We start from the raw sequence: 13,440 nt of genomic DNA, 5'->3' as shown, positions 1-13,440 counted from the left end.
AGTCCTTCTCTTAGTGTAGACATTACCTAGCAACAACCAAAAAACATCAGCATGCCATCAACCTTGTTCTCACACCAAATCCAAAGCACATCACTGCACCAGCTACTAAAATTGGCTGTCCCCACTGAAGCCAGGGCAGGGTGGAACAGCACACACCAGGGAGACAGTGACCCACCTGCCCCAGTGGGTTTCCTTCTCTGCTAGAAGGATCTTCTCTCACACAGAGGTGGTTTCACCTGCAGAAGGGCAAAATCCTCTTGAACAGCTGCTCAGAGCTGCTTCACCCACTCCAAGTCCAGCCTAGAAGTCCCAGCACCAGCCCTGTGAGGCAGGTGGATGTGGGGTAGCATGCTGCTCCCCAGCAGCCTGATGCAGTTAGCAGAAAGTTTCTGGCTGGCTGCACTGCCACCCAGAACACATGCCTAGGAGCTCCAATACATCTCTGCAGGGCCTTAAGACACTATAGAAAAAAAGTTTGCAAGAGCAGCTTCCGAGAGAAAAAAACCCAAACAAACCAAGAAGTACAAAGCCAGCAATGCAGTTTATTGACAAGTTTCAAAAGTAAAAAATAAAGACAGCATCTTTGCTTCTCTGGGTTTGGATGTCTCAGCTCTACCAAGACACCTACACCCACCAGCTCAGAGCTATATAGTGCTTCAGCTTCAGAAGTGAAAGTTCTGCTTCTTCACTGAGAAGTGATACAGCCCATCTTCACTAGTCCGAGGCTGCAGATCTGGATTTTCCTACAAGGAAGTCGATAGCCACCCGTTAAGGCTTCTGCGTCTTAATAAACCTGAGCATCTGCACCAGAGCTTGCCTGAAGCTTTTTACAGCAGCTCACTGTTTTATTCTTGTTTTAAAGAAGTTCTGCTGCTGTAATAAGCCCTTAAGATCAACTTGGCTAATAGAGAGAGCTAACAGACAGCCCAAGTCCTCCTGTTCTTCACAGCACACTGAACCTGCAGCATCCCCGAACCTCAGAGTGGCCAAGGCTACAGGCTCAGACACCAGAGGTGGAAGAGTGGCTAGCGGCAGAACCCTCTCAAATGAAATGCCTGCTTGGAGCAGCAACAAGCCAGGACTGCTCTGGAGAGCCGTTTCCTTTGCATCCCACCCCTCCGGCGGGTGGTGGTGTGGAGGAGAGCTCCCTCCACACCCTCCCAGGGACACCCCACAGACCCTGTTCTGGGCAAAGGACTACAACAGACGTTTGCTCCCTGCTGCTGCAGTTCACATCTAGACTTGAACCTCAGCTCCGAGATCTGCCAGACTGCTAAGCCTCTTCCCTGATGTTTCCCCATCTGTGAGACCAAGACCAGAACTGAGCATAGCATCTGTGACAGTCACGGGACACTTGCAACTGCTAGCTGGTGTCCTATCCTTTTTTTCTAAGTTTGTTAGCATGAGAAGGGTCAAGTAATCCAAATGCAACCTGAGCACGGTTATCAGCAGAGTAGGAGGCTTCCATTCATAGTGACAAGCTAGCTCAGCTCCAAAGGAGGAAACTTCTCCACATTTGGTATTCATACCAGCCACTGCAGTAACTCCAGTTACTGATGCCAGTTTAAATTCCAGCAGCAAGATGCTATCAAGGCAGCCATATCTCTTGTGCAACTCATCAGCTGACAACTCAGAGATTTTACAGGCCTTTAGAAGCAACTGGAACAAGCTGCAAGGACTACTCTGGTCACGTAGAGGTCTCCTCCAGAAACCTCTCAGCATCCTTGAAGGATGTGCTTTGTTCCAGTGTGTAATAGCTTTGCGTTTTCAGATGAGAGACAGCAAGAGCTCACATACCTCACCAGAAAAGTATTTCTCTATGATTTTCAGTGCAGCTTGGTAGACCATGTTGTTTTCATGGGTTTGCAAGGCTTCAATTTTCTCCAGACCATCAAGCTCTTCCACCAGCAGACACAACCTTTCTGTCTCTCCCAGCTTCTCAGCTACCTGTAACATCAGATAACCAAGCAGGAAAAATATAACTTATCAGTAACAGGTCTGAGATGGCCTTTACTGTAAGACCCTGATCTTGCAAGTCAAAGGACCACAGACCCTGCATTTATGGGCCTTACCTGGTCCCAGGGATGTGACTATTTTGTCTATGAAACATCAGTCCCTGCCGGGATTACTGCACAGCGGCTTGGCTGCCAACCCAAGAAGCTAGCCAAGCCCTACTCCGTGACATCTGAGAAGCAGCAGGGGTGACCTGTCACCTATTTCATTTGCAGAAGCCATTTCAGTGGGTTAAAGGTGCCACAAGAAGCAGGCACACAGACGCCAGCTGGCAGTGCCCCTGGGGCCACCTGGTTCCTCTGCAGCTGCATTTCTGCAAGACCTTCACCTTTGTCCAGCTTAGGGATTAATATGTAACCTCTTATCCTTTCCAGAAGGAGGCTAAAGTCACTGGAGGTGGAGAGGAACATTTTGGGAACTTAATCTTGCCAAGCCCTTTGGACAGCCCAAGAGCGTCAGACAACACGAAGTCTACTTCTTATTCCTGCAAGATTAGCAGCTGCTGCTCTAACCACGCAGTGTGAGCATTCCACCCACACCTCGCTGCTCTTTTGGAGAAGGAATGCAAGAGAAGAGATCTTACCGAGAAGATATTTGAAATGGTATCCAGGATGACCAGGATAGTTTTGCTGTCTCTGGCCAGGAGCAGGTTGAGCAGAGGTTTGAGGACCCCAGCCCGGATGAGCTCCACCACCTGCTCAGTTGTGCCTCCTGTTGTGAAGTTGGCCACTGCCCACACAGCTTCCTTCTGAGCTTTGAAGTCTCCCTGGAAGACCAGCACCGTGAGGGCTTTCCCAGGCTTTAGCACCCCTCTAACATCAGTGTCAGGTGAGGGCAGCCATTGCCCTTGCCTTCTGTTTGGGCTGACCCACCTTCCCCAGGACTTTGAGTGATGGGTGGACCCTGGCAGAGCTGCCAAGAGCAGCTCCAAACCACCCTTTCATGCGGGCGTAGTGACCAGGCTGTTCCAAGGATCTCAACAGCTTTGCAGCAGACTGCTCAGGTAGCCCTTGGGCACATGCTGAGCGCTTCACAGATGAGGCACCACGGACCTCATGAATCCCAGCATGGCTTCCACAGCAGCCATGTCCAGCACTGCATCCCTCCCTTACCTTATCGAGCAGCTCCAGCAGAGGCGGCAATAACCCACAGGTGATGAGTTGTTGGATCTGCTGGGAAGGCCCTGCCGCAATGTTACTGAGCGCCCACGCGGCTTCCTTCTGTATAGTTGACTTTGCATGTTGCAGGAAACCGCGCAGGACAGCCAAGACGCCAGCGTCGATAGCTGCCTGGGTCTGCTCATCAGTCCCTGTGACTACATTCCCAATGGCACGGAGAGCTGGAGTCTAGACAGAGATTAAAAGATGAGGAGAATCCTTACCTCAAGGGCTATGTGCCAGAAAGTCCAGCAAGATCCCTCACTAAGTGCTTGATCCTTCAAATAAGGAAAGCATCATGGGTGATTATGTTGCATTTACAGACCTATCGTCCTCCTGTTTTGCTCTAAGCAGCTTTACGGTTTCTATCTAGCCTGGCAGCCACCGCAAGCTGGAACAGAGCACTGGCTTGACAAACACAATCCAAACTGCAGTCTGAGGAGACAGACCACACTTGCCACAGAGTCAGCGGCAAGTAAGACATGCCTTCCCTCTCCTCAGACATTCCTACGTTAACAGACCAGAGACTGGAGGTTGCCAATAGTTTCGTACCATAATAATCAGCTCCAGGCTGGACATGAGTTCCACCAGCCTCGGGAGAATCCCTGTATCCACCACAATTTGGATGCGGTCATTGGAGCCGTCAGTCAGATAGGAAATGGCCCAGCAGGAGTCAGAAATTACATCCTTGTCCTCATGTTGTATGAGGCAGACGAGGACTGGCAGTATCTGCTTCACCGCATCCAGGGAAGGGTAGGGGTTCTTGTTCCTACAGAGGTTTGATAGTGTCCATGTGATGTTCCTCAGGAACCCAATCTGAAACACAAGGGAGGTGTAAGATCCTTACTGCATTAACAGGTGAGGAAGAGGCAGCACCCTTGATCTGATCCCTACAGCTCAGGGATGTATTCAGAAGAGCCTTCTTGAGGACTGAGGCTTATTTGAAGAAGGGAGATTAAACAGATAAGTGACTAAGACAATGGATTCATCCCCTCCCTCCCCAGTATTGAGTTACAATAACTTAAGCTCTAGTGGTGTGACAAGCTACTGTAACAAAGGTGCCAAACAGCTTATTTTCTGGTTCCTTGGACAGATTACAGAGATTCTTCAGACACAGTCAGGAATTTGGTTTTTAATATAGCATCAATCAGAACGAGCTGCTCATTCTGGAGTAGGGCACCTCAAGGGTTTAAGTTGCAGCATTCAGACAGTTCATCCCAGTAAGGATGCTCCCAGGAGAGCAGAGCTACATGTAAAGCATTGCAGTTACCAAGGGGTGTGTTTCTTCGTAAAATCAAGGGTGCATTGGGCTAGGAATAGAGCAGACAAAAAAAGTCATTTGTTGGTCATTCCCCGCCCCACCCCACCCCCCCAAGAACATCTTGCAATATAAACTCACAGAAGGCCTGGAGAAAGTTTTCTTAACACTAGCCTAAGAGGCCATAGCTATGCCTACAGAAAGCATACAGCTTCCACCCCACCCAGGGACAGAAAATCTGGAAGCATTGGTACTGCTGTTACAGCCCTCAAAAGAAGGATAAGGTGGACTGGAAAAGGTGTAAGGAGAAGGTCCTTCTCCTCCAGAGACCAAGAAAGCAGTGGGGCAGGCACCACTGCAGAAGGGCAGAGATAAGCCACAGATCCAGCAGTTTAGAGCTGCCCCAAAAGTACCAGGAGGAAGCTTGAAGGGCAAGTTCAGCCCTTCCACATGCATATGCAAGTCTACCTTGTACCCTTTTCATCTTGTTCCTAACCTGAGATAGTTGAAGCCGAATAGGAAAGATAAGACTAGAAGACATCACATCACCTTAAGACAGCCTGCTTGGCACCCCCAGCTTTGTATGTAGCTGAGAGGCAGGGTCATCAAAAGCAGTTTAGGACAGGGTCTCATTCAGCTACACAGACAGCTTGTTGTGCTCCATCATCTGGCTTGTAAACCATTCACCCATTACCCAAGTGATTAAGAGTGTTAAGCCAAGAAAATGAAGGTTATTTACTGGAATTGAAGGCGACACCAGAGCCAGCAAGGGAGGAATCACATTGCATCTGATAAGAGCATCTCTGTATAGAGGACCATCGCCTGTACAGATGAAAAAGGGTTGTTCATGGCATCTGCCCAAGTCACAGGACCATCAATACCAAACAGCAATCAGACCTGCAGGCACAGACCAGGGCTGGGTGGCCAGGCTCCCTCACCAGCCACACACCATTAAGAGTTTCCAGGTGGGGAGGTAGACTGGAGTGCCACAGTGGCTGCTTCATGGCAGGCCAGCCAGACATGACCCATTCTGCTCTCCCCGAGAGCATCAGCGGGTTACACCATCCCAGCAGGATGGAGCCTTGTACTTTGCTTTGGCCAAAATCCTCTTGCAGAACCAACACAGGGTCTCTGAGGCTGCCAGGCCATATGGAGGGGGTTTCAATAGGTGCAGCAGCTTGGAGGCAAAGCTGCAGGGACACCAGGCTGTCTTGAGGAACACCAATGTATTTAGCCACCCAGCACGGGCTCCTCTGCCTGCCCCTGAGCCCAGGCCTGGGGACCTCTGCCTACCTGCGATGTTGCCCAGTGCCCACACGGACTGCTCGCTGATGTGCATGTGTGGGGAGGACAGGAGGGAGATGAAGGCTGGGATGGCACCTGCCTCCACCACCACCTTGGTGTGCTCAGAGGTGCCCGAGGCAATGTTAGTCAGTGCCCAGGCTGCCTCAAACTGCAGAGGAGCATTGTCAGCGTAGGTCAGGAATTCAACCAGCCTGGGGATGATCCCCAGCCTGATGATCTGATTGATAGGAGGGTCATTCTGCCTGGACAGCATTCTCCTGTGGGAGAGAGGACAGCACAGCCTGCCATGAGAAACCCTCTGTGGTAGCATAATCAATCATAACCAGAGCAGGTACAAGGTTGTGGCTTGCAAGGGCAGCATTCCCCCACCCCCCCAAGATGTGCTAGTTCAGCATCTCATGTCAGCAAACCCTCTGGCAGAGGAGTTGCCATAGAGAGGCTTCTGCAGAAGATGGGTCTAAAAAAGATGCTGAAGCAACAGCAGGGTTTCTGTTAGAGCGCAGTACTTCACACATCCTTTTGGGACCATGACAACACAATTCCATGCTCCCCACCTTGCAGGAGTTTCAGACAGTGAAAGTTTGGTGTCTGCAATTTGTTCTCTTACAGCCTGCAAGCTGCCTCTGCTGCTCCCTGCCTCAGGAGCACTGCCCAGCCCTGCGCAGAACAGAGCTCGCATTTAAGATGAAGCTCCACAGACCACTTTTCCAGCTAAACCCCAAGAATCACTGACTCCCCACTGCTGTTCCCCACCTCACACATGCACAGAAGTGTGTGGAGCTGCCAGGGAGATGGGATCAGGGCATTGACTGCATCCAAGAAAGCCAGAAAAAGAAATTTTCAGCTGATCTGCTTCCAAGCCTGGTTTGTGAGTGCTGGCAGCGCTGAGGTGCAAACCCACAGCTCAGGGCTGTGTCAGTGCTGCAGATGGTGGCCCTCCATGGCTTGGTGGGCCACCAGGGCACTTTGGGCAGGCAGAAAGTCAGCTCCACGCCAACTACAGCAGATTAGGGAGCCAGTTGTGACTTGCTCCTTGAGGAAGGGTCTACTCTGGCCATCCCCCAGTTAAGACCTTGGGAGCAAAGCTTTTGATCTGCTCACCATGAGCAGACAGATCTACAGCCACTGCAAACAGAGCCAGTCCCCCAGCACATGGGCAGATCAGGACAGCCAAGGAAGCACCAGCAGCAACGCAGCCTCTCCTGGACCCTCAGGAGACAGCCCTGTTGCCAGCTGGGGAATGATGGCACCCTGTGATCTTTCCTGCCCCCACCCAGGTGGGGACAGCCCTGCTCAGCACTGACCCTTACAGAGCCAAGCTCACCAGCCCTTGTTCTGCCCAAGCCTTCGGCACTTGTTTTCATGTGGAATCCAGTGTGATCCCAGCACAGGCAGCAGCTCCAGGAGCCACAGCCAACCCCTTGGTTCAACCACACAGGTCCCTGCCACAGGACTGTCCAGAGCCAAGCAAGGCACACAGAGCAGTCACCAGCTGAGGTTCCTCAGGGCAGTTTGGGTTACCAGGCTCCTTTGTCATCTCTTCAAACAGAAAGAAGTGCTTTCTGCCAGCAAGACCCACCGCAGCTCCATCGGCCACCTCCCTGCCAGTGAGGAGTAGCCAGGCAGCATACCTGGTGGCCTGCGTGGCTTGCAGCTGCAGCTTGGTGTTGCTCCCACTCAGGGCTTCAACGATTTCCTCCCAGGACAGCTGAATAATCTGTGTCACAGGGAATGATTCAGAGTCAGACAGCAAACCAGGGCTCCCTCCAGTTTAATCTCTGCAGTCAATCAGCTGTCTAGACCCGAGTCAGTCACCACTTCATATCTAAGCAGTGTCTACTCTTTATGCAATGCAGTTTCGAGATGAGGCAGAGGAAGAGAATCCACAAAAGCCTTCAAGGCAACTAATCCTTATAATCAAGCAAGGAAAGAGTCACTGACACACCATAATGGGCCTACAAGCTCAGTAATTACCCCTCAGTGCACAGGGAACCAGACGGGAGCCCCGCCAGCTCCCAGCAAGCTGGAGCACCAGCCTGTTCAACCTGACACCGAGGGAAGCCACAACAGACACCACCTCCATGCAAAAAAAAAAAACCTACAGAAAAAGGTTAGGCATTCTGAAACACTCCAGTGCCGGGCATGGCGATCAGGAGCAGCACTGGCTATTTAACCCAGGTCACCCAAACTGGGCTTGGTAGCGGTCCAAGTAGCAGATGATACCTACTGCACAAGCCATGGCACTGATCCTGCCCAGGTGCAGAGCACCCAGCACTCACCTCATTTCCTGTGTCTTCTGGAGAAAGACTCTTCTCCGTGAGACTGAATGAAATACTCCTGCGCTTCAGGATCTGGTCATTCTTCTTGGCCTTTCGCAGCTCAGTGCTCACCTCCATCCTTTGCCTCCGCAGGGCCTGGCAAGGAGGAGAAAGGCACCAATGCCACCAGCGTCTGCATCACCCAGTTCCCCAAGGAGCTCATCTCTGCAACCCTCTGCCCCAAGTTTCCTACACAAGGGGTGCAGAGCACCAACATCAACCACAACCCCCCAGGCCACAGGAGATGGGACCAAGTAAAGCCTCTCACTTTGTGCCTCCCAGGGACACGGGCTGCTGGGTGAACCAGCAACCAGTGGGTGTTTTTTAAAAGTAGATTTGCTGAACCTGAAAGGCAAACCCTCATCTCCTCTACTGGCTTAAAGCAAGCTGACAGATCCCATGGTCTGACATCTCATAGCAGCCCCCTCTCTGCAGAGATAACTGCTGCGGAGAACCCAGCAGGCTGGCACTGAACCATCTCCCTTCCCCAGCACAGCTCTGAGTCACCCGCCCAAAACTCATGTTCCCCCTGCCTCTGCCACCACACTCCTCGCAGTCCAGCTCCACACCACAGCTCAAAAAGCTAACCGAGCACTCCTGCTAGCAAAGCCAGCCCCGGCTTTGCTGCCCTGTACAGAATGGCTACGGTTGGAAGGGACCTCCAGAGGTCATCTTGTCCAACCATCTGCTTAAGCAGGTAGATTGGGGGGGGGGGGGGGGGCGGCAATTGCACTTCAGAAGCCTTTACATCAGCTGCTGCCATCAGGCAACCCCCCAGTGGGCTCTGCTGTTGCCCAAAGGGGATGGCACGGGTAGGTACTTACGGCCAAGTCCTTGCCCTTGTTCTTGAACATCTTCATCCGCTCACTGCGCTCGTTCATGAATGACATCTTGGCAGGTTTGAGAGAGGTGCCAGCTGAAACCCTTTGTGTGCTTTTGGGGTTCAGGACAGAACAGGGTCAGGTCACAACTACACGGCAATATCCACCTCCACCCACAGAGGGGTCTGGGACCCCCACACTCCCCCAACAGCCTGGGCCACACATGTCCTGCTCCCCAGCCCCTGGCAAGGGAATGCTGGAGGTCCCCTGCCCTAGGTAGAGCTCAGAAGGATCCTCACACGCTGCCGCTGAGCCACCGAACTAAACATAAGCACAAACTACCACTTTAATGCCAGGCTACAAGAGTCACAGTGGCTGCCGTAATCCCACAAGGATGGCAGACCCCCCGACTTCCCACAGTTACAGGAACACCACCTTCCACCAGCTCTGCTCCCAGGGCTCTTAGGTTTACTTAGACACACAGCCCAAACCTGGCAAGGTGTCTTCCCTCCAAAGTCACCAGCTTAAGGTCTGATTTAAGGACAAGCAGCTACATCCAAGCCTACTTACTCACCCCACTACACAGCCCAGCTTTCCACACTGGGACTCCCCCACTAGGAAAGACACAAAGTCACATGCAGTAGCATGAAGTAACCAAGTTCAACTACATAAAGGGCTCTCCTGGAAACCCAGCTACCAGTAAGGATTATCAGCTGAAAGACTTTAAATAGGGACCTGTGAAAACAATTTCTAAGCCTCTCCTAGTAAGAGCCACAGGCATACACACAAGTAAGGCCAAGAGCAGCCCTTCAAGCAGCTTTTGTCAGAGAGTGCCAGGCTTCCACCCAGCAGGAGTCAAGATGTTTTCAGAGCAGCCAGACACCACCAAGGGCTCCCTAAAGCCAGGTTGTGCTTAAACACACTCAGAGGCTGATCATACCCAGGTGGCACATCTTCCCCTTCCCTCCAGGCTTACAGCCAACACCTGTGGCTCAGGTCAGCCAAGAGCTCTTCTTAAGCCATCTTTCCAAGTTATAAGTTTTTGGTCCTCTCTCTCCCCCTCTATTTCCTACCCCAGCAGCCCACAGCAGCTCTTTGCCCCAGCACAGCAGTTAGCCACCAAGCTGCAGAGGTCCCCCAGCTGGCAGGGGGTTCAGGCTGAGCCACCTCCTGGCTCAAGCCAAGTGCAACCCCCAGGGCTTGCACCCCACATGCAAACCTCAGGGTCTGCTTCAGCCTGCCTTCCTCTGCTTCACCTCCATCAGAGGAAGACAGTAGCATCACAAAAACACCACCTCTTCCTGGGGAAGCTTCCTCCACCCCCATCCCAAGAAGTGCACCACAACCCCCTCAGTGACACTAGCCAAGCAGGAGAACCAGCACAGCCCCAAACAGCAACCCCAAAATCACCACAGGGTGGAAGGGACCAGACTCCCACCACCCCAAAAGAGGAGAAGAGCTACTCACCACAACACCCTCTCACACCCCATCACCCTCAACTTCCTCTTTTATTGCCCCATGAAGCCATGTACCCCCCAGCTCCCCCCCATGATTGGCTCTTCCCAGGACAGCCTCCCATTATCTCCAGCTGCCCCCTTGCCATGGCCACCTGGATGCACCTAGAGGAAGATGGATGGTGATGGCTGCCCTCCTGCCTGGGCTGCCCCGCTCAGTCCCGTCCCCCCCCCGGCCTCCTCCTTATGTTCATGCTTTGCCTGCTTTGGCCTTCTTTGTGGCCAGATCCTTCAGAGGAGATGCCAGCCTACACGTGTACATTGTCCCGTGACACCAGGGACAGTTGAGGTGCTGCCTCCCCATCACTGTGCAGGGGGTAGGCAGTCTGGGGATGCCCCTGTTTTGGCTGGCTAGCTGGAAGATCCTTGTGGGCAGTGATGCAGGCCAGGAGAACAGCTGCCTTTGGCTAGCAGGGACCGGGACCACAGAGCCAGGTGGTAGCCGAGGGCAATCAGCTGCACAGGGGTTGCAAGTGGGCTGAGACAGGATTAAAAAACTCGGAGCAGCAGGTGCTGGGCGGCTGGCTGGCATGAGCAGGAGCCCAGCATGGCTGCAACAGGAGGTAGCATGGAGAGAAACCCAGCAGGAACCTATTATCCTCGTGAGTCATTTAGATTTTGGCCAGGAGCTGCTGGGCAGCTCTTATCATGTATGTTATGTGCTATCACAACCTCCATCAGCTTTTGTCAGGAGATTGTTTGCATTTACGGTGCCCTAACACCAGTTACACGCTGATGCTCAGGCTGCTTGCACAGCTTGCCCTGCTCCCTGTGCCACTGCTCCAGCCATGAGGGCCAACAGCATCCGTGCTCTCAAAAGAGTGACTCACAGCGGGGCTTGGCTACTGTGGGCAGTTCTGGGGGCTCTGAAGTGCTGAAGGCCCCCTGGTTTTGCAAGCCCTCCAGGCCATCAGCCGTTTTTAGCAAAGCCCCGTAAACCCCATGGCATTCGTTCACCTCCGTGCAAAGGTACCAGCCCATAGGGAGAGGAGGAGCAGTGGTTGCCAAATGGGTAGGGAAAGTAGCTATTAAAATATTTAATTAAAACCTGATTTTAAATTACTTGACATCTTTTTCTGTTAGAGAGCACCATAGTTCAGAGCAGGCACCTGGGCTCGCTGCAGGAAGGTGGGAGCAAGGGGGTGCTGGGAGGCAGGTGGGAGCAGCACCCACTGCCGGGGGCTGCACCCGCTGCATGGGCCTTCGTACCCTGCCAGCTGTGCATGCGGGAGCCACTTCAAACCAATTTATATGAGTTTCAGGGAACAACTAGCTCACTGTGCAGCTATTTCCAGCATGGAAATACCTATGGAAATATGCTGTGCAATACCTGGGCTGCTTGAAGTCATGGATTCAAATCCCGGGATCATATAAATTCTCCCTCTCAAGGTGAATGAAATGAGTTGTACAAAGCTTTGTGTGGAAGATGATGGGGGGGGGGGGGAGCTGAGAAAAGACCTTCAGATAAATCTGGTGTTCATAGGCATTAAAAAGCCAGTTGTGCTAATCCTAGACGCTGTATTTTTAAGCTTCAAGTGCCACTGGTTGCATTATCTTGTTTCTTGGCTACTTGAGACAGGAAAATTACATTTCAATTGCTTTTTAATTCAGCTTAATCTGGTGCAAAAGTTGGTGTGCACCCTCTAATTTTGTTTTCTGTGCGGTTTGTTTCCACTAATTCCTAATCAGCCAATGCTAAATCAAAACAGGCCTGGCTCAAGCTGAAATAGATGAGTTCTCACAACCTTTCCAAGCGATTTAATTAAATTGGCTTAAAATCATGCCCTAAGATAAGTGGGGGCAGCCTCCTGCATAGGCCAGCCCCCAGCATTTGCTCCTCTGCCTGGAGAGCTCTCTCACCCAAGGGGCTGCACGACGTGAACGTGCAACAAGGCTGAGAGAATGTTATCGTTACCCTGGGCTGCTCTTTTTCTCTCTGCCCTTTCCATTCCTTCTCCACCTGCCAAGTGCAATCAGGCCCATCCTGTTCGGTCCGCGGTCACTGCCAGCACAGGGAGGGAGGGGATGGAGAGAGAAAAACATGTGCAAATTGATTAGTAACCCCCTCCCCAGTTCCGCTTCAGTCACTGATGGCACAAGGGGCGGCACTGCCGAGAGCAGGCAGAGGATGAGCAGGGCTGAATTCAGCCTGTGCCAAGGACACGGGCAGATCGATGTTTGCCAAACCAGAGAGGGAACAACCACTGGAGGAAAAAGCCCCACCGTTTCAGTTTTCAGCGTAATAAGAGGGTATCACAGCTAATGGAGAGGAAAGGAGATAAACCCCTAAATCTACGTGACAGCATCCCCTGAGCTCACCCTTGTGTGCTCAAGCTGAAAATCCACACTGTGACAGGTATGAAAAGCTGCGGTTCCAGTTTAGAGGTTTTCTTTGTGGCTGCTCTCTCGCACCCTGCCACCCTTTGTCCTGCGCTCCCACCAGGGCACCGCAGGTTCGTTAGGCTGTGACTGGTGGCGAATTAAAAAATACTAGTTTTAAGCCCTGAGAAAAAACCAGTGATTTTTCCTCTGTTTTTTCATGTTTCTTTAACAGGTTTACCCTCACTGCGTGCAGAGAGAGGTACTGGTTGGGCAAGATGTCAGCGTGTGGCATCTGTGGCAGGGTTAGATGGGGCAGGAGCATCCCGGGCTCCATGGCAGGAGGTTGCAAGGCCACAGCAGCTGGTCAGAGCAATCCCTCTGCGAAAGGAGAGCCTCAGCTGGCAGGGAGCGAGCAAAGGTAGGGATTCCTGCCAACCCCCTGAACGTCTGCTCTCAGACAGCATATTTTCTCCGTCAGCTTTAATGTAGCCCATTAAGTTAACATCAACAAATTAATTTTACTTATTAGTTACAGTAACAGCAAGGAAATATCCATGTGGGTTCCTGAACCAGCTGCAGAGGTAACTGCTGGTGGATGCGGGGCAATTCTCAAGTGTGGCAGGGATGAAGCCTGGAAATTCCTCCTTTTTCCATTTGCGATGCATCCTCCCAGTGCAGGATCCTGGAGGGAGGCCGCACTAACTTTGCAGCCTGCAAAGGTTCCTCCTGAGG

The 13,440-nt window shown here is 52.2% G+C and overlaps 1 protein-coding gene across 1 annotated transcript; it reads right to left on the bottom strand.

Moving 5' to 3' along the window:
* Positions 1 to 592: 592 nt before the first annotated feature.
* Positions 593 to 9,112, bottom strand: KPNA7 (karyopherin subunit alpha 7). Its single transcript, XM_037385297.1, has 10 exons — positions 8,876 to 9,112; positions 8,013 to 8,147; positions 7,365 to 7,450; positions 5,722 to 5,990; positions 5,168 to 5,250; positions 3,723 to 3,986; positions 3,126 to 3,359; positions 2,597 to 2,779; positions 1,798 to 1,947; positions 593 to 743 (listed from the first exon to the last, which is right to left on the bottom strand). Exons 1-10 carry the CDS (start codon positions 8,939 to 8,941, stop codon positions 663 to 665), a joined length of 1,551 nt encoding a protein of 516 aa, XP_037241194.1. The 5' UTR covers positions 8,942 to 9,112; the 3' UTR covers positions 593 to 662.
* Positions 9,113 to 13,440: the final 4,328 nt, after the last annotated feature.

The sequence above is a fragment of the Falco rusticolus genome, chromosome 4, assembly GCF_015220075.1.
Source record: "Falco rusticolus isolate bFalRus1 chromosome 4, bFalRus1.pri, whole genome shotgun sequence".
NCBI classification, from domain to species: domain Eukaryota; kingdom Metazoa; phylum Chordata; class Aves; order Falconiformes; family Falconidae; genus Falco; species Falco rusticolus.
The sequence above is the reverse complement of the archived record's forward strand: the minus strand, read 5'-3'. Positions and strand labels throughout refer to the sequence as shown.

Bases quoted from the DNA above. Each gene is read 5' to 3' on its own strand.
- KPNA7 (XM_037385297.1), bottom strand. From the start codon at position 8,941: ATGTCATTCATGAACGAGCGCAGTGAGCGGATGAAGATGTTCAAGAAC. The intron at 5,251-5,721 runs GTAGGCAGAGGT...TCATCTGTACAG, and splicing joins GGCACTGGGCAACATCGCAG to GCGATGGTCCTCTATACAGA. The intron at 3,360-3,722 runs GTACGAAACTAT...ATCTCTGTCTAG, and splicing joins GCCTGGAGCTGATTATTATG to ACTCCAGCTCTCCGTGCCAT.